At 40.1% G+C, this 21,491-nt stretch overlaps 1 protein-coding gene across 1 annotated transcript in view; it reads right to left on the bottom strand.

Moving 5' to 3' along the window:
• The window catches only part of mei1 (meiotic double-stranded break formation protein 1), a 45,826-nt gene that overhangs the window by 9,682 nt on the left and 14,653 nt on the right, over nt 1-21,491 (bottom strand). Inside the window, exons 14-28 of the mRNA XM_077558031.1 lie at nt 20,165-20,256; nt 17,887-18,034; nt 17,640-17,751; nt 12,451-12,511; nt 10,826-10,923; nt 9,640-9,820; nt 8,278-8,428; nt 7,897-8,079; nt 7,650-7,772; nt 6,779-6,968; nt 5,163-5,273; nt 4,762-4,872; nt 3,267-3,451; nt 2,896-2,980; nt 1,696-1,880 (exon numbers count right to left, since the gene is read on the bottom strand). Coding sequence (XP_077414157.1) covers nt 1,696-1,880; nt 2,896-2,980; nt 3,267-3,451; nt 4,762-4,872; nt 5,163-5,273; nt 6,779-6,968; nt 7,650-7,772; nt 7,897-8,079; nt 8,278-8,428; nt 9,640-9,820; nt 10,826-10,923; nt 12,451-12,511; nt 17,640-17,751; nt 17,887-18,034; nt 20,165-20,256 — 2,016 coding nt within the window. The remainder of the gene's footprint in view (nt 1-1,695; nt 1,881-2,895; nt 2,981-3,266; nt 3,452-4,761; nt 4,873-5,162; nt 5,274-6,778; nt 6,969-7,649; nt 7,773-7,896; nt 8,080-8,277; nt 8,429-9,639; nt 9,821-10,825; nt 10,924-12,450; nt 12,512-17,639; nt 17,752-17,886; nt 18,035-20,164; nt 20,257-21,491) is intronic.

The following is a 21,491-nucleotide window of genomic DNA, read 5'->3' as shown; positions in this document are numbered from 1 at the left end:
CACGACCTATATCATTATGTAGTCAATGCCGTCTCTTCTCCTTACACCGGGGCTGATTCAAAAGCTCGTCGCTGGCTGAGTCTCTGGGACGAGATGTTACGCTCACACCGGGGGACAATATACCTCGTAATGCAAAGGTAAAACTTGTTTATCATGCCAACTGACTTATTTTTTACACAGTCCGTTCTATATTGAAACGCTGTGATGATGTTATGTTACTATGTTTACTAGCATGGAACAAATGACTATCGTAGTGGCAAGCTATGCAGTAATTTCATGAATATGAAAAACTCCAAGCACAAAGACGAAATCCCCCATTATTAAACAGTCAAATGCACTTAATAGTTTGGAAGAAGGTGCATTTTAAAACTAAGCTGTGTGTTCGTGCAGTTGGAGTGGACGCTAACTATCTGGCTCGATTTGAAATATACAATTTGACACCTCTGTTACAATCTTTGTTAGAGTGTACGTTTACTAGTAAAATGTATGAACATTTATCTACCAACCTTGCAAAAAATTATTGCTACAAATCCGTGAATACTTTGTGGGCTGACAGTCCTTTCTGTTGATTGCTGCTATCGATCATCAAACGTCTTTTGTCTTCATTAGTAGGTATGCGATAAAAAGCAACATTTGGTTTACTACTTTGTCTGTCTGTACAACCAACCGCACAGCAAGATATGACCATTTTATAAGATAATCGATTAGATAAACGACTTTAGGCTGTACGAGATTCAATGGTTACAATACAGGCAAGTGGCTCTTTTGCTGTCCAGCGTCCTGTAGGGGGCGTTCCCATGAGGGCTGTGACGTCACGTGCAAAAGGTCAATATCAAAGAAAGTCTACAAAAGAAAAAAGCACTCAGGGATGAGAATGCAAGAGCGCAAGAGGGTAGACTGTAGAGGTAAAATACAGGACAAATGAAAGAGAAGAAGGTGAACAGAAGGAGAAGTGCTCTGTTTTTTTCTTCTTCCAAAAAACTAGGGCATCAAGAGAATATGACACAGAATAGCAAGATTGAATATTATGCAGGCACTATCATTGTTATTTTTTTGTACGGGATGACCCACTGGTGTGGTCTGTAATTGCTTGTAAGATAGTTTGTACAATGTTTAATACAGTACTGTGAGTACTGAATATATTTTAGTTCAAGATAAAAATCAAGTTCCAATATAGTTATAATTTGGTTTCTCTAACATATGTTTATTTTATTTACTGATTTTGTATTTTTTAAACTTGAACATGATCCGCTCTATATGATCAATATACAGAAACAAATTATGCTTCTGCATTCAGAGTCTAGGTTACATTTATCACAACTCTTCAATCCACTCAAGACAAAAATCAAGCAATGTGGAAATCAAGAAATGTGGGAAATTTGGGGTCATTATTGTGTGATTCACCAGAACACCAACGCCGCATTCACAACTCCACTGAAAATGAGCCGATATAGGCCTAGTCCTAAACACATCCAGAGGTGTCTCTACTGTGCCTCTAGCAAGGTACTTTTCTTCTACACCGGACTTATTGCTACTGCTGTCACAAGGCTAAAATATTCAGAAAGAGCAACAAAGAGTGATTTGAGAGAGCCAGAAAGATTTACAAGCTGTGATGCATAAAAATATAAACAGTAAAGTATACAGACAGCAAACTAATTATAGTGAATACTCAATCTCCCACCAAGGTCATACAACCTGTAAAATAAGTCCACTGAGAGCAATTAAGAGGCACTGAGCCCCTCTGGAGCCAAGTGGGAATAATGCACCATCTTCAAGTTCCAGGGGTGTTTGGCCAACCAAGCTTGGACCAGTGGTCACACACACCAATGCAGAGGCTAAGTCAACATCGAGTAAAGCCTGCAGCAACCTCAAGTAGCTGACTGGAAATAAACAATAGGAAAAAGCAAAACTGTAAATGGCTCGAGTGAAAAAACATTACAAGGTGATGGGATTTTAAAATGTTACAACTTATGTAGGAGTCTGTACTCATGCATATAATTTTTTTTTCAGCGACAACCAATGTTTGTGCCTAAGAATCCATCCATCCATTTTCTGTACTGCTTGTCCTCATCAGGGTCTTCAGTTTATGGAATTTATGTTTTCAGCATCTGAGAGGAAATTGGAGTATCCATGCACTCACACATTCACACTGAGGTGGCGGTAAGCTACTTAAGTAGCCACAGCTGCCCTGGGGCAGGCTGACGGAAGTGTGGCTGCCAGTGTGCGTCTACGGCCCCTCCGACCACCACCAAACATTCTCACCTTCCGTCCAACTTCTGGTTAACACAGTCAAAATCTTGAGGTTTACATTAAATGGAGGTCTGTTATACAGCAGAAGCGAGACATATTTTACTTAACACCACTGGCATAATGGTAGTGAAAATGGGTAATAAACAGAGAGACAGGAGAGAGGAAAATTTGAATTGATTTGCTAAATGGTTCTTTCAGGCACAATGCAAAAGCAATTGCGTTTGGTGTGAGGCCATTTTGATACCTAGTAATGATGGTAGTAGCTTCTTTGGAGTGGCACACAATTAATGAAAGAATGTAATGATTTCAAGTACTTTTATATACCTCTTTCATCATGATCACTCTGCACTGATAATGCACTTAAATGGCTGGCAGGTAGCTGAGGGTGCACCCCGCCTACTGCCCGTAGACAGCTGGGATATGCTCCAGGACGTCTGTGAACCTCGTGAGAATAAGTGGTTCAGAAGATGGGTGGATGGATGGGTGTGTGACTGAATTTCACTTGTACTTAGACTTTCCTTTGTTTTAAAGGTAACAGTGGAATGATACTGACTTATTGTTTTATAGAGCATTTGAATTGAACCGAAGCTGGCACTTTGCTTTCATCTAATGTATTTTGAGGAATGACAATGTTGAGTTTGTTACCCAGCAAAAGAGTGTCTGTATTCCTTTTCTGAATGAGTATTCGCTGCACAGCTGTGTCCAGGCTCCAAATTAGGCTTTTGTGAACCTTAAATGAATAGAGAGAGACAGTGGAAAGGAAAAAACAGAAAGTGGGGTGAATCAGAGGTGTAAGCAAGCTTTGGACGAAATGCTTATTGAAAGTATAAGAGTCTATTTTGCCCTCAGATGTGAAGAGGCTGTGAGGTGAGATGAAAATGTGTTAAACAAAGCAGCCTTCCAGTTTTGTCATTAGAATTTAAGCTCTTTTGTCTCATTTGTGTCTTGCCCTTGACTACGTGTGTTTGTAGCCTGATTGTGATCAGTACTGTACGGTGAGGAGCTACAACATGTACCTGGATGGAGTGCTCATGCTGTAAAGTGATGAGGGAGGACAGAAGTAGATGACTGCAGCACAGCAGAGCTGAGCAAGTTTCAGCTGAGGAGAAATCGAATGGTGCACAGGATGAGGATGAGGATGAGGAGAGGATTCTTTGGAGCTGCTCCATCACTCCACAGTTGGAGAGTAGCATGGAGACAGCTGGGGAGGAGAAGGTGCCACATCGTGTGTCAGCATGTGTATGTGTGGTTGCACGTCAAGGCCTGTCACTTTGTGTGTGACTCAATCAATAAAGACAAACACATAAACTCACATAGAGCTGGTAAAACCAGTACACAATAACCTGTCCGCCTATACATAACTTGTGACCAATACACTAACATTTGAATGAAAAAAAAAATCTATAGTTTATCTAATATTTTAATAATGGTTAAACATTTGTCCTGATAACTCCCATTTTGTTGGTCCTAGTGGAGATTGGAGCCTTTATAACTCGTAAACATAGGTCTTGTGAAACACTTTTTAATTAATCCATCAGGGGTTCCGACTTCCGATAAAACTAATGAATTGTAAATGTAAAGCAGCTTCTTTACCAAAGCAAGTATGTGCTTCCAGCTTGAAGGGAAGAGTTATTTCAAAGATTTTTTTACCCCTGTGTCCCAGTGTACAATGTAAGGATCATAAAGCCAACATCAGTGACCTGTGAGGATGACGACAATAACAACAATTTTCACAAACACACTCTGTTCCTGTTGAAAGTGTTCCCAGAAGAGTGGACATTATTAGACAGGTGTTACAAAGCGAGACTAACTAAAGTTTTACTGTAGTAGCCACACATTCTGTCCCATTGTCCATATAGTGTGAATGTCTGTTTTAGCCAATAAAGTATCTTAAAAATGAGTACAGTGGGTTTCTTGACTAAATACAGCAGGTGAGGGTAGATTCATAACCATGTTTGATTGTTTAGCTTTTTTACAGATGTTCTTTAAAATAGATACTAGTGGTTTTAGACCTATAAGAGTGATTTCACCTAAAAAAAAATACAAGTCTTAACAGTTCCATATTGGGGCTCCAAGAGCCAAGTGAATGCACATGACTGTCCAATTAAAAAAAATAATAAATGTGGACATTAGTCGAAAATGTCCACTCTGTCAGCAAGCGAATACATTTTGCTCTTTGCATGCACATTGTCTGCTTACAGTTCATTTATTAACAATTTGACTTTCTAAAAGCAGAACATCTCCTTGATGAAATGAATATGAAGTTTAAAAAAAGCTCAGCTTTTTGTTGTGTAAAAGGGGTTTGTCTCCAAGGCATCTTATGCTGATATTGATTCGTGAGCAGCCAGTGTAAACATTTTCTCCATTTAAAAAAAATATCGTTCTCAATACTGAAACCATTCTTACAGCATCATTTTTGTCAAAATATCACAGAGTACAGCTAGATTTTTTCGGGGAAATGGACTGTCTTGGAAAATACATGCAAAAATTGGAGAAAGAGAATGTGCAAACCTCTGTCAGTGCAGTGTGCAGGAGAGAGACTCAGGCAGCAGTACAGGTAGTTTAGGGCAGGCAACAGACTCTCTGTGTTGGACTGTTTCAGCCTACCTGCAATATTACTCACTTACACACACACACACACACATACAGAACATGCTAAATCCGCTCTGCTTCATTTAAAAAAAAGTCACATAAAATCCTCTATTTGCTTCCCAGTGGTTTGGGAATAAAGTGTTCTGAGTGTTTGTGCAGTGAGTAAAGCACACATGCATTTGTAGTAGATACATGTTGATTGCAGTTAAGTGAAGAGTAGGTGTTGACTACTCGGTAGGAGCTTTATTTGTCAATATTATGTTGAGTGATAATGTCTGAGGGCGAAGTGTGATCTGCCAGCAGAGCTGTTTTGGCCTCACCATGGTAGAGCAGCTTGAAGTGCACTTCGTCCATCTTGCTGCAGGGTAGGGAAGGTGGGATGCTGGCATGTGTTACACAAAGCAGCCTGAGCACCAGAGGGAGCGAGTTAACTGCAGGAGAGACAAAAAACACTTTTCATGAAGATTCTAAAGGAATGATAGTATGTCATCACTATGAAAAGGAAATAAAATGAGAGCATTCCAATTTTTTTTCTAACCAATGTTCTCATTGCCAATCAGTTATTTACAGTAAAATATTAAAAATTACACGCATTATTATAAGTGTTTCATTCATTTGGGCTGATCTGCATGAATACAACAAATTAACAAGTAACAACTAAAGATACAGTAACGCAGTACCTTGCAAACATTATACCATGTTTTATGTATTACGAAAGCATGGTATCATGGTATTCAAGTTACAAAGCAGTATGTATAAAAAACTATTTAAGCACACAACTTAATGCACTTTAATAGATGAAGAATACGATGTGTAGTTGAAGAACATGATAAGGAATTTGATATTTGTTTTTATGAACATGGTTGTACAGTAGTCATCCACCCGCTACAGCTATAATTAACTGAAGCTCAAATATTTCAGTTTGACACTTGAATGGACTACTAAAGAAGTAGAAAAATGTAATGCAATGATGTGGGACCATTTTACAGTTTTTCTACCTTACCTTACAATTTTGGCTGCAGAACTAACTGTCACGAAAATTCAAAATAATCAAATAGATTAAAGTACACAATGCTCAAAGTTTTATGAAAACTACTACTAACTTAACTTTTTTAAGTTGGTGTAACTTTGTATGTTTTTATGAGTAATTTGTACTAAAATGTTTTGATTAAATTGAACTATACTAGTTTTTTGCCAACTTAAAAACAGGAATTAGCTGATGTTTCATAACTTATTTTACTTATTAATTTGTTATTTTATTTTAGCCCTATAGTTGACATTGTAAATAATAATTTGTTCTCAGTTTCCTATCTGGTTTAAATAAATTAATATTAATTTATGTCCGATTATAAACATATGCTCATAGCAGGCGGCATGGTGGCCAAATGGTTAACATGTCTCCCTCCTAGTCCAGAGGTTGTGAGATCGAAACCGGCCCTCTGACCTTCCTGGCTGGAGGTTGCATGTTTTCTATGTTCCTGCGTGGGTTTTCTCCGGTTACTCAAATTTCCTCCCACATTCCGAAAAATATGCATGGTATGTTAATTGAGCACTGAATTGTCCCTAGATTGTCTTTGTGTGCCCTGCAATTGGCTGGAAATCAGTTCAGGGTGTACCTGCCTACTTCCCGAAGACAGCTTGGATAGGCTCCAGCGTTCCTGGACTTCTGTTAACTTCATCCAGTGGTTTTACATTTGAAAATAAAGAGGTTAAATTGAATGATAAGTGCAACTGTTTTTTATTGTTTCAACAATGCAGCGAATTAATTAATTAATTGGTAAGATGGTAGAGCAACAATATTTTCTTAGCTTTACAATGTGGTTATTCAATCATGTGATTAAAACAAAAAAAAAGACAGTTGGTATAAACCCAATATTGCACTGACAGTCTGACAACATTAATGCATCTACACTAAATGTGACCCCCTGTTGTCTACCTTCTTCAACAGGTTTCTGTTCTTGTACATGGCCCATCCTCTCAACACAGAGTTTCTGCAACGGCTGGAGCAAGGCAGGTTTCAAACTGGTGCACAGGTCTGCCTCAAAGTCACTTTGACCATCCAAGAGAACCATCAGAACTGACATTGCTTGCTCTGCAAATGCGGCCTCCCTGGTGCAAACTATGTCCTATATGGTAAGACAGTCAAAAAGAAAACGGGCGATTTGGAACAAAACATGGAACTTCATCTGTCTTTGAGTTATCGTAAGTGTTCATTTGAACTTAACACAAGCATGCCTGACCTTAATTAGTAGATCTCTAATGACTGAATATGGGTCTTAGAGCACAATGGCATGGGTGTACTGTGACAAAATGACACTCAAGCTGCATGTCACCAATCACCTATTTATGCATTTTTGAGTGTACACCAGAAGAGTGCATTAGTTGGCGGAATCAATTTGTTTGGTGCGTTTCGCATTCACTCACAGTGTACATTTTGCAAGTGAACTAAAATCTGTAAATACATCAACGTGTGTGACGATCATTGGTCAGAAATGACAGGGGTGGCATAAAGAGCACAGAGATGGAGGAAAACATTGGAAGTCCTCCGTGCTGCAATCCTGCTCTGCAGATTTGTGCTGTTATTAGAGCTGCAAAAGAAGATTGAACATAGGTTTCGCAAACCGGACCAGAGCCCATTTGGAAGCAGACCGAGGCCACCTCAAAAAGTTACAGTTGTTTGATCTGAACAAGGATTTGTTTGTGTGTAGACTATTGACAACTATATAAAAGGTCAAGACCAGTGTAGGAAACAAATCCTAGTCCGTTTAAAGTGTTAAAGTGGACCAAACAGTGCAAGTTTATCTTACCAAGAGGATCAGGATGACAGATGGGTCCTTCTTTAACACAGACAGTAGCTCTACAATTTCTGTGGTGGGTTCCTGTTCTTCCTCCTCCCCAGTACATCTCTTCGCTTTAACATGTCTGTCTGTCTACACGCACACAAACACACAACTTTGATGAGTCTAATAAGATAGACTTGCTCTAATTTGGAATAAACTAACTATCATACTATTAACACATCATATGAGAGGGAATAAACAAAATGCTTTTCACCACAGTCAGTTCTGAATCTGTGGACTGTGCTTTTTTGGTCAACCAAAGTTCCAAGACGAGGGTCCCAAATTTTTCTTTGAGCAGCGGCTGGCCACAAATGAAGTGGAGGATGGCAGGATGGTGGATGTAAAGCAATGAGAAACTTTGACAGGAGAGGGCCTTGTTGATGCAGTCTAAAGGAGCCTTGAGAAGGTTGGCAAAAAAGGGGGAAACAAAAAATTGTTGGAGTTTGTGCTACCACACCAGAAAATTATAAACTGTTAGTACTGAAATAAAAATTGACTTTTGTAAAAAGGATTTTTTTTTTTAAATAATAATTAAATAAATACATAAAAAAAAAGAACTATAATGTGATATGATGTGGTATGTAAACTGAGTTACCCCTTCAAGTGTAGTGCTCTTATCCTGTGTCACTGCTAGCAGGTAAAGAGAAGACCGCAGGACCAAGGTCGGGAGCCTGTTGCTGCCTTCCTCCTGCACTGAACGCAAGAGCCACACTACACTGGAAAACACTGTCTGGTCTGGGAGGAGCCTAGATCATACACACAACACAAATATAAGAGAAACAAGTAATTCCAGATACATACACCTGCACTTGAAGACCAAACTTAAGGCAGAAGATACATTTATTGTATTTATTGCAGATACATTTATTTATTGTACTAAAAGGAAGAAACTAATATGTAATGCATACTCCTATCACTGAGTAAACATTCAGCCTTGTTGTTTTTTAAATCTACCCGGACTAACAAAAACAGCCTTTTTTTGTACTTTGTTAGGTATATCCTCTTTACATGGACCATCTATCATTGTTTTTCTTTTCAATATTTTTTTATGATTTTGGCAGAAAACCCAAAGAAAACAAACACAACATTTTAAAATACTGAAATCCAAAGGGGTCCACTGCATACTGCTTAATTAGCTTCTCATAACATCAAGAGTACTTTTTCCCCCCTTAACCCCTGTCATGGTCTGTGTTTGGGTTTGTTTTATTGGTCATGTTTTCCTAGTGCAGGGGTGGCCAAGTTCGGTCGTCGAGAGCCACTATCCAGCCTGTTTTCCATGTTTCTCTCCACTAACACACCTGATTCATGATCAGGATCGTTGTCAGGCTTCTGCAAAGCTTGCTGATGAGCTGATCATTAGAATCAGCTGCGCTGAAGGAGGAAGACATGGAAAACAGGCTGGATAGTGGCTCTCGCGGACCGAACTTGGCCACCCCTGTCCTAGTGTGTCTCCCTTTGTCAACGTCTCGTCAAGTTTTATCATGTCCTCCTGTGCTTGTCATCCTGGTGTCAACCAATCCGTTCCCTCAGCCACTTGTGTCTTGCCCCAGGTGTGTCTTGTTGTCTCGTTAGTGTGTGTGTATTTAGTTCCCTGGTTTTGGTCAGTCCTTGTGGGATCATTGTTGTTGTCACCCCTATGCTATGTCCTGTCGTCATCAGGTCCTTGCTGCGCAGTGTTCCGGTTTGGTTTTTGCCTTGACTTGTGTTTTTGGATATTGTTGACTTAGTTATTTTTGCCAAGTACCTTGATTGCCTTTTTCTTAATTAAATCCCCTTTTTTACTGCATCCTAGCCTGGCTGCTTTTGCTCCCTGCATTTGGGTCCTCCACCAAACTCTAGCCTTTCTGACAACCCCTCATACTTAAGACAATTTTTCAATGTATTTATTTTACATGTATCAACATCACACTATATGCAGATGCATACTGCCTGATAAATGTTTAAAATGTGTGTATACCTGTCTCCTTGCTGCAGGGCGAGGTGTAGTATTATCACAAGACAGTATTGAGTGGCTCTTTGGCCTTCGTAATCACACAGTTGGAGTCCTGGGGACTCACACAGCAGAGTCGGCCAGTCTGAGAGCCGACAGCACAGAGAGGAAAGATTGTACTGCAGGAGATTTTCTATTTCGTCTGCATCTGGGGGTGGAAACCAAGGAAATACAATAGAATTTTAATCAAGGAAAGAAGAATCATTGCTCAAAATTGTGTTCCTCATGAAACGTTGAAAATTTAATAAAGGCGATAAACACGTATGAGTGAGTGAGAAAAGAATTTTGAAAAGTACCAAAATAATTAATTTATGAAGGAATTGCAGACAATGATTAGAGATTTATAAATGGTTAACGAGAGACAATAAGTCGTTCAGAGATTACGTAAATAACCAAGCTGGGGGAAAAATACAGAAAGAGAAATGACAGCGGTTCATAGTAGATAGTAGTAAAGTAATAAATGTTGAGTATTGGTTATTAGACCACTGATACATTACCCTGACTGGAGCTATCATGACATGACTTAAATGCAGTCGTTAATGTCGAGTTGTTCTCACTTTTGCAGTGACAACAGTTTCCACTTTTCAAGAAGATCTTTTGTCCAATTATTCACAGATGTTTATAGTCAGAGGTTGCTGATGTTAGACGAGAGTGCCTGGCTCACCATCACGGTTCTGGTGCATCCCAAAGGTGTTTGATTGGGGTAGTGCACTGACACACAAGCCCTTTCAAACGCCCTTTCCTCAGAACACAATTGTTGGAAAAGGAGAAGCGGGGTAATCATGGGCAAGCTGCTGTTAAGTCTTACATGACTGCACACTGCCTTGTCTGTTTCCAGTGGAGCCACACAAACATATTGCATATTGTCAGATGATAAGTTTATTGTAGATGAATGGAAATGTTGACCCATCACCCAAACTCATGAGGGGAGAGTAAATGAAAGACGTGGTAGCAATACAGAATGGATGCTCAGCGCAAGCAACACAATAAAGAAACAGATTGTGAAAAGGAAAACAGCTGGTGTTAATATACTGTAATATATTCTGATCAAGAAGACATTGACACAGAATCGAAGACTCACAAACTAAATCGTGAAACACCAAGGTGGTTTGCGCTCTGTGTGTGGTGCTACCGTGTGCTTGTATCTGCATACCCTGCTGAGAGACGCCAGAAGCAGATACGGACTGGGAGAGCAAACACATACTGAGTTTCTGCAGGAATTCACAGCAAGCCGCATTTAAATGTGTGTTTCTGAAAGAATATGTGAGAGACAATAAGTATTAAAATATGGAACTGTCAGAAAGAGTGCAAGAAAATTAGTTACTTATATAATAAATACATAATGGAGACACCTCAAAGAAACAAAGCACATAGTCAATTCAGAAAAGAATGAACTATGACTGACTATAACTATCTACTGGATGCTACCGATGCCATCATTTAATCTTTCAACAATGAAACATTGCACATTCATTAATATTAATACATAGTTCAATTTGTCACTTACTGTCTACTGCAATTTAGACCACAAAAACACACAGAGAGAAGAAAGCTGCATTGGTTTAAAACAGATACAGACATGTATGTTTTCCAACAGAGACAAATACGAAGTCTACACTTTGGCACATTTACATACCCAATTCCAATGAAGTTGGGACGTTGTGTTAAACATAAATAAAAACAGAACGCAATGATTTTAAAAACATGTATAACCTATATTTAATTGAAAACATTACAAAGACATTTAATGTCCAAACTGATAAACTTGATAGTGTAGCGACTATCTGCCAGATGTAAGTTTTGCCTCATCAAAGACAAAGGAAGGTGTCCTAGGACATGCCAAAGTGGGGGTTGATTGACCAAGAGTCTGTCTCGTCTCCACACACAGCAAGTCCCCACCCATCTGCAATGAATGCAGGAGACTGACTGACCCCAAAAAAACCTTTTCCAAAATCTGACTGACTGTCTTATTTTGCAACAGAACAATGAAATGTATGCCATTCTGAAATGTTGATCCTATGAAGTATTGTGAAGGTATTTCATTTGTGTGGCATATTCCCCACCCAACTTTCCATTTGTGCACGTGTTTACCGTTGTCAGCTTCAGGTTACATTCCTGTGATGTGTTCGAATTGATTGAATCTTGAACTCAGAAGCTTGGCAAAGATGGGATCAAAATTCAACCTGATTCTTCTTTACAAAATTCTCCCCAAGCTGGTAATTCTCCACCAGCCTCTGGTGAAAACTGAGACACTAGACAGGACCCCTGGTGAGGATGCTAGCCAGTAGCCACTTATAAAAGAAAGGGCTCACGCCCCTCTTTAGAATTTTGGCTCCTCTCTCTTATCTCTTTTTTGGCCACACGCTTTCTTTGTCTTGCCCGGTTGCTTGCCACAAATGCCAGGATCCAACTGGTCACATTGCACATACGCTTTTTGGATATTACTTTAGCTTTTCTACCATGGGTAAGTATGTTTTGTGTTTAAATAGTGTTATTTTGTCATGTTTTAATTATTTCTCTTTTTGTCTTCGCAGAACGGTTTTATTTTGACATACTTCTTGTCTGGCTCGTGTAATTTCTTCAGCTTCATGAAAATGCGGAAGCCGGAGAAAATAGAAACCTTACTCAAATCTTCCGGAGCTCCGGCTCCGGAGACGCACAGCACCGCAGCTGGTGTGAATTGACACAGACTCAAATGCTTTCTTTTTTTGCAGCTTCTGTACGGAGCCTGTTCCAGATCTGTATTGTAGTCAGTATGAACTGGGTATTACAGTGTACCTGTTTTCCACGCAGAAAACCGCTTTGTGTTCCAAAGCCATCCTGTAGAAACCAGAAGATGCTGGGGGAAGAAAAGGTGAAGAAGACGAATGAGACAGCAAATAGGGAAACGGCAGATGAAATATATATATATATATATATATATATATATATATATATATATATATATATATTCATACACATATAGGTTTGGGTTTCTTCTTCTTTTTTTGACCACATCGACCTATATCTAGCCCAGGGGTGGGCAAACTTTTTGACTTGCGGGCCACAATGGGTTTGAAATTTTGACAGATGGGCCGGACCAGGAGCATTTGGATCTCATAGCACAGTAAAAACACACAGATAAATGTACAACCCAATTTACTTATAGTGTGCACTTAGGACTGCGTTTTTCAAATGTGCAAAATCCACATATTTAAAACAGCTTTTCCAATAGCTTCATTTTTATTGTTTTAGCTCAACTTTTGCTGTGTTTTTATGCTTTGTAAAGTGACCTTGGGTGTTCTGAAAGGTGCTGTTTTTAAATGAAATGTATTATTATTATTATTATGATTATTATAAAATAGCCCTAATCCAGGTAGTACGTTTGCCTCAATGAATATGCAAGATGCGGCATTTACACACTATTTGGCAAAGTGGGAGGAGAAATGTAAATAGATTATAATAGCACATACACTGTGATCTGTCAAACCTGGTGACTGCATCTATTATTAATAGATTTCAATTCAAGGCGTAAAGTTAAAGAATTTTTTTCCATTGGCCCACCCATTTTTAACCCGGGCCCACAGTACGTGTGACACATGCGGCTGCATGATAGCCGCTGCTGCCTGTCACGCGCTGAGGACAAAGCGCGTACATCCAATCCGTCTCTGACCACTTTTCCATCTCCGTGGGGGACGCATAGCACACGGTGTTTGTGCAGCAGCTCAAAAAGAAGCCAAAAGCCAACGAGGAAATGCTCATAGAAGTGCTCGACGCACGCCCAGGGGATGTATTCACCAATATCAACAGTCTCCTGCATGCGCGCTCCTCACCTCACCCATGACAACATGTAGAAAGACTATCTTCAGCTGTCAAAAGGATCAAAACACGCTGCCACAATGTTGACTGATAGACTGAACTCTTTGTCCCTGCTTTCTTTCAAAAAAGAATTGACTGATTCTCTGGACTATCAGGACATTATTGCTGTGTTCAACACAAAAGCCGTCTCCTGCTGTAAATGTCCAAATCCAGGAAGAATTGTATTTTATGAATCAGTTATCTTGAGTTAAGCTTACTGTCATTCTCCCGTTTATTTTAATAAATTGCAAACGTTGTTATGAATGTGCCCTGCGTATCTTTCTGTCCCCTTTCTGTGCGTAAACAAGCTTATCAGTGAGACCCCGACCCAGTGATCATATTTTCCGGGTGTGTAGAAGTTACACAGCAGTGACTCTGGTGTAAAACATAATCTGCACAGGAGTCTGAGGGAAGTGGATCCCAACACCAGTCATCCACTGCTCGTACTGCTGCAGCTGGAGAGAGCGCGTTCTCCAGCTGCACCCGTCACTCACAGCAGTCCTTCACTTTACGTGAGACCGCGACAGCGATTTTATTTTCTGCGCCCTCGTAATTAAAGAAGCGAAATAACGCCATAAAACCTTACCTAAATCTAACCTCCCAATTCCAACCCTTAATGCTGAGTGTCAAGCAGAGTGGCAATCGGTCCCATTTTTATAGTCTTTGGTATGACCCAGCCGGGAATTGAACCCACAACCTCCCAGTCTCAGGGCGGACACTCTAACCACTCGGCCCACTGAGCTGAACAAAAAAAAAAAAAAAAAAAAAAAAAAAAAAAAAAATAAAATAAAAATAAAAAAATAAAATAAATAAAAAAAAATAAATAAATAAATAATAATAATAAAAAAAATTAATAATAATAATAATAATAAAAAAAATAATAATAATAAAAATAATAAAAAATAATAATAATAATAATAATAATAAAAAAAATAATAATAAAAATAAAAAAATTGAATTTTTTCCCCCTAGCCTTATTGGATAAGTTCGGCGGGCCGGATTGAAACGCATAACGGGCCGTATTTGGCCCGCGGGCCGGGGTTTGCCCATGTCTGATCTAGCCCCTCCTTTTCCTCCTCTCTAACACCAACTGCTGTTACGCCTTCCCTCACTACAACCATTAACATTTTCTTAAGTCTTAAGCCTCTAGCTCTCTCACCTTCTCCTCTGGACTTGCTCAAATCATGAAATTCTGCTCTCTCTACTTTTGTCTCCAAAATATTTTACCTTGGCTGTCCCACTGATCAGTTATTTTTTTTATTCTATCTAACCTGGTCACTACTAAACAGAACCTCAACATCTTAGTTTCCACCACCTCCAGTTCGGCTCCCTGTTGTCTCTTCAGTGCCACTGTGTCTAAGCCGTACATCATAGCTGGCCTCGTCACTGCCTTACAAATGTTGAATCGAGGCAACTGGACTGTTTGTTGAAGACGTTTCATCTTACATTTACTAAAACACAATGCAACTCCTGACATTCTCTGTACTTCTTAGGTAAATAATGCATCAAAGATACTCTTCCTAACCATGAAACCATATTGTTGCTCACAAATACTCACTTCCATCCTGCGTCTAGCCTTCACTACTCTCTCCCATGACTTATTCTTGTGGTTCATTAACTTGATTCCTTGATAGTTCCAACAACTCTGCACATCACCCTTGTTCTTAAAAATGGGGATCATTATTCTGGAGAAGCTTCTCTGGAACCGTCTCACCCTCTAAAATCCTATCTAACAACCTGGTAAAAAAAAAAATCCACAGTCACATCTCCTAGAGATGCTTCCATACCTCCACAGTTATGTCATCAGGACCAACTGCCTTTCTATTTTTCATCTCTTCGTGCCTTTCTAATTTTCCTTCGGTAATTGTACTTTCTGGTCCACTAACATTGCCACTTCTACTTTTCCTTCTCTCTTATTTTTCTTATTTATCAAAACCTCAACTTATTCTGTCCGCCTATCTAGCACATTTAAAAACTTTGGGCCAAATCGACTAAGAATGCGCTGCGTCCCCTGACAGCGCCAAAAATTGCTCCACATCTACACCCGTAGCTTTCTCCTTGTTAACATCCTATTCACTAAGGATATTGCTCTAATGATACACCAGCGCAAACACACCCACAAAGTTTGACAGCTGGGAACCAATTTGCGCATGATTTACCACACATGGCAATGGATTTGCGCCAAGAACACGGCAGTTTAGTAACAGTTACGAGAAAGATGAAATTATCACAAAGCGAGCTTGGACTGAGGAGGTGCAAAAGCAATTTTCTTATTTAGTGCCATTAAGCCGTAGTGAGCGGAGAGGACGACGACAATGTCATTCATTCATTTAATGTTCTTAAAATACAAATTATTGGTGCAATTATTTTTTATATTTTCAAAGGTTGATGTGGGCATATGTCACCACCAAGTCGCCGTCTGCCCTTTCCTAGCAAAAAACAACTCACGTATTCTTTCCTGTCTAACCTTGGCTTAGTGGCCCAGCCTTCTGGAAACTCATCTCTGCACGACACTGTTCTTTTCTCAGCTTCCACCAAATGGTTTTCTACTCTGCCTTTGTCTTTTAAATCTTCCTCACCACCACCAGAGTAATTTTACATAGGCCTACTACCATTCTATGCTGTCAAGCTACACTCTCCCCTACCACAACTTTACAGCCACTAATTTCCTTTATATTGTGTCATCTGCACAATATGTTAACTAGCTGTGTGCTTCTCTGGTCTTGTAGGTCACTATGTCCGTCCCTCTTCTGGAAGAAAGTGTTCAATACTGTACAGCCATTTCCAACCTTTTGGCAAAGTCTACCACCATTCTTTTACTGGATGTGAAACTTACCCATCACTGCTTTATCAACCCTGTTTCCTTCACCAACATGTCCATTAAGATCTGCACCAATCACAAGTCTCTCTCTGCCTGAGATGCTCTGAACTACTTTAAAAGAAGAACTACCCCATTCCAGAATTTGTCGTTCTCTTTTTGTTCATATTCTACGTTTGGTGCAAGACTGCAAGTATTAACTTTAAGATAACCTCTAACTTTCCCATTAGCCTGTTTCCACATAGAGACAACATTCCTTGGCCCCGAGTAGTCGCTTTTCCATTAGACTTTTTCAGGGCTGTGCGGTTACAATGGAACCGCTTTTCGGAAACATCTCGGAGGTGGTTCTAAAACACAGGCCATATGGCGCTGTGTCATCATCGCAATCTGACAGAGAAGCAGAAAGCAACGTCGCTGAACACGCCAATTTCCAGGTTTTACAATAGCAAAACAGAGCCGCCTGCTGTCAAAGTAATAAAAATACAGAATATACAATACACCTCTCGCCGGATCCCATTAACTTGAATGGGAGGTCTCCAGCCGCTCCCCCACAACGACGATTGTGACCCCCGCCTCAGGGATGGTGGCTTTGGGCATCGTGACGATGAACCATTGATTCGGAGAGGCGGCCAAATGAATGAGACAGAGCTCTCCATTCCGTATGACTGCATGGTACATATGAAATTGTCAATGTGGTTGAGTGTTGAGGTGAAGCACAGTATCCAGTATGAGTACCGTATATACTGGTCTTGACAGCAGGCGGCTGTGTCTTGTCGGCTTAAACCCAGAAATGGCTTTTTCGTCTATAGATGAACGCTTCTGTTTATTTGAGTCCTTGATCCAACCCCAACCCCTCCCACATTTTACTGTGCACTTGTTTAGCACCAGCTGTAATGGAAAAGCAACAGAGGCCGTGTGGTGTGGTGCCAGGCCAAGCGGAGTGGTCTGGTCTGCTTCTTGGGGCTAATGGAAAAGCGACATAGGATAACCACAGCTCCATTTCTCACCCTATCTACACCATGGTAAAATAAATTGAACACTGCCCCACAAGCTTCTAGCCTTAGAGCCTTTCCACCCTCTCTCCTAATCATCATTCAGTCTATAGTCATTGTCCTGACCACAAGAGGATATTGTAGTAACTAGATCAAGGATGGTCAGGATGAGTTTATGGACAATGAATGTTGGAACAGTCTAGTAGCCATGTTAGCTACTAGGTTAGTGGCCTACAATACATAGCCACCCTAAAATCATAAATATCGACACATTGAATGTAGGCACATTGAAAGAAATTAAATCTCAAAAATTCACTTACCCATCTTATTTGCAAAGGCTGGCATGACAGAGGGAAGGAGGGTGAATTGGAAGGACAAGATTGAGTAGAAGACCTGTAATAGCTGAGGATTTGGTGCACATTCACACATCCTCTACATACACAAACACACAAACACCAAAATCATGAAAACTGTACACAACTGAGTAAAGAGATTCACAAGATTTAGGTGAGAAGATGACTAAACATATGTTTGCATTATGCAAGGGTGTGTGCGGCCAACACTCACAACAATGGTGGGTATCCAGACAGAGTCACAACAACGCAGCACGCATTGGCTTAGAGAATCTAGTGAGTCAGGGCCATGGCTGTTCGTTGATGGAGCTGTGAATGTGTTCTCCTTCAGAACAGGATCTGATGCACACTCCTCAGTCAATCTAGCATACAGTATATACACATAGTAACTTGCTGCTTGAAGTGGCTGGGGAGAGGGAAGTCTGGGCTTCCTGCTAAAACTGCTGCCCCTGCGACCAGACCCCGGATAAACGTTGATAATGGATGGATGTAACTTCCTGCTGTGTCCAGAAGTATTTGGAGAGTTTTTATGAGTCTGCCTCTAAAAATAACCACAATGGAGTTGAAATAACTTTTGCAATCGAAGCGACGACTAGTTTAATTTTAGAGGTTGACATTTCTTCCAATTTCATTTAGGCTTTTCCTCTTAGGGGCCCTAATGCAGTCCCACCTTTGCTTTACACTTATCTGTTACACCTCCAGAACACCTCACCACTGTTATGCTTCTCTCAAACATGTCCGGTACTAGCATACTTCTCTGCCACTCCACCCTTCCAGCGCGATTCGACGACACGCACAGCCTTAGATATGAATGGACTGTCAATGCTGCTCGTCGGTTAGCGCATTGACAGACAGTCCATTCATATGTAAGTAGAAACTCAGTCATTCATTTTAAGGTGCACTCCATCCACAGTTGAGACCGCCTAGTTGCCTCTGACAAAACAGAGGTGGAGAGTGCATCTAAGTCAACAGCAGGGGGTGTGAACTGCTGACGTTCAGGTGCCAGAAATGCTGCTTGATGGCTGTCAAACTGCAGATGGTAACTTACATTCATCCATTATCTGAACCGCTTATTCCTAAAGACTGTTTTATTACTATTTTATTTATTTAGGTATTAGTGCTGTGTTAATGCTGGCAGTATACAATATACCCAAGTGAGCCGACAAAAATATGGTACTTGCTCTGCCGCATGATGTCAAAGACAAACCCGCGACTTTTTTTCTTTCATTTTCCTAGTTCAGCAACTCCTCAAAGTTTTCTTTCAATCTAGTATTCATCAGACTCATAATCACCCTAGCCAGCTGCACATCTTTCCCATTACTATTGGCTCTATTTTGGTGCCAAGTGCAACTCTGGCGTAAAGCTGTCCGTATGGGTGGAGTTTTCTTTCATTTGGTAGACTTTCGTAGATTTTGCGCCATTAAAACTGGGCACAATGGATGTTTGCACCATTGTGCATCTTTGTAGAATGGAATGGAACAATGCGTTTTTCCTGCCAATCATAGCGGCCTCCCTAATTTGTAGAGGGAGGAGTATTCAGGGCCAGCCTGGCACAGCCGAAACAGAAACGGACTCGCTGGGCTCCGTGCGTGACATTGTTAGATTATCTTCAAGATCCCCCCGGATGATGATGTGAGCAATGTGAAAACAACTTTCACCCACACCATGTGTGGGACAGACCCTACATGCCTCTTGTTTAGTCTTTGTCACCTACACCTTTGCCCTATGTTGCATTTCCTTGTATTCTTGTATCCTACTCAGTCACCTCACTGTCCCACTTCTTCTTTGGTAACCCCTTGTATACTTTTCTGCACTTGAAGGTTCCACCGCCAAGTCTCCTACTCCCGTTTTCTACTGGCGGTTGATGTTGTATTTATTTTTTTCATATTTGGATTAAATCCTCTTCAGAGCTAGAATAAGAGTCTGTGGTTTGGAGACAATAGATGTTTTCCGTTCTTCAATTTTGTTTTCAGTAAATAAATGATGGTGACAAATTATGATCACTAAAAATTATGTAAATTAAAGTTACAAAAATGTCAAATGACCAAATACGTTTAGGCTACTTGAACATGTGTAATTGATACATTATTTTTTCTTTTTTTTAAAAGGCATTTGTTCCTAATTTATCCATCCCTTAAACATAATAAATTAAAGTGGAAAGTCTTCACCGGAATGCTAGATTTTAGGTTTCATCAAAAAATAACATTGTGGAGGTGTAAAGAGGCAAATTCATAAAAACTCAATTTTGGACAAAAAAGGGATAAAGAACATAGTGTACTGTATATCAAAACCTCATATGATAATGTTCAAATGTTAGTAGTCTGGGTACCCTGCCAAAATTTAAAAACAACAATGACAAAAAACAACAAAAACAACAACAATTCAAAACAAAACTTGCCTGTCAAAATAAAGCACAGGACCATAAACATCAGCAAATAAAACAAGACTGATCAATGATTTGACTGCGCAAAGATGTGACTTTCCGGTCTGACCTGCAAGCAGTCTGAAAACAGAGAAGGGACTGGAGTAAAAAGCCTTCTGCCCGAGAGTCCAGGCTGTTGTGCTCTAACTTCTTCAGACTCACCTAATGATAGAGAAAAAGATAGACAGTAATAAAAACTACTCTCATATAATTTGCTATACCAAGAAGACTAAACAGCACACCACTCAGTTCACAATTTACCCAATAACAATTGAGTCTTGACCGCAAACCAGATGGCTGGCATAGTACCAGGTCTGACCTGTGAGTGGCAGCATGGTGCCACATAGTACAAGTACGACTAATATTAGGGGTCTATTTCACAAAGCAGGTTTAGTGAGAACTCTGGGTCAAGAAACCCTGAAATGTGGGAAACTCTGCGTTTTCCGTTTCTGAAAGGTAGGTAACTGAAACCAGAGAAATAGAGGTAACTCTAGCCTGTTTCATAAAAAGAGGTCATTTAAGCTCTCGATCAGTTACCGTAGTAACATGTTCCATGGACCAAACCTGGTCGGTTGCAGGTTTTTCTCATTGAACCTCAAGGTTTTTTCAGTCCCCGCCTCCTTTCAGCCACACATGTATTTCATTCATAAAGTCTGCTGCGGCGAGTTTTTGCGTAAATACGCCTTATAGTCTATAGCGTAAAGTCCACTTTTGTCACAAACACTTTTGACAATGATCCTATTGATGACGGTGTTGCATTATTGCATTATAGGGAATTAAATATTCGTCGTGAGATTGTTATCAGACCGCGCATAGATAGGATGACATTTCCTTTTTGAGCGGTACCGTTTCACTCCGCAGTCCCTAATCTACATACACAACTTAATCCGTCCTTACATTTGCAACATTACCAGCCGTACAGTATATGCGCTCACATCACACTACATATTGTGTTGCGCTCCGTTTTTTTTCTTATAACCTTTTAAATAATGTTTTTTATATTTCATTTTAAGTCAAGTGCGCTTCTCCCCCGCAGGATTGCACCCAAATTAAATGAATTATTGAGTTACCATTCAACAGGTTTTCCCTGTAATAATATTGTGATTGCAAAGGACTACGTCTAAATGTACGCATTGACCCGACACCCGAGCAGCAACGTTCTCCCACGCCGCCTTCCTCTAGCTGCTGCGGTGTTGCATTTTAATGTCTAAAGACATGTTCGAATTCACCATATAATCACATTTAGATTTTCATTTGAGAAGGGTAAAAAAACAAAAAAAAATAACGCAAAAGCAGAGGGTGGCGCCGCGCTGTGCGCTTCCCCGTTGCCATAGTGACAAATCGGGGCTCCATTGATGTGGACTTTGTAGTGTAGTGGCAACAGCAAGTGAAACTAC

This window comes from Vanacampus margaritifer, chromosome 2 (genome assembly GCF_051991255.1).
Source record: "Vanacampus margaritifer isolate UIUO_Vmar chromosome 2, RoL_Vmar_1.0, whole genome shotgun sequence".
NCBI classification, from domain to species: Eukaryota; Metazoa; Chordata; class Actinopteri; order Syngnathiformes; family Syngnathidae; genus Vanacampus; species Vanacampus margaritifer.
The sequence above is the reverse complement of the archived record's forward strand: the minus strand, read 5'-3'. Positions and strand labels throughout refer to the sequence as shown.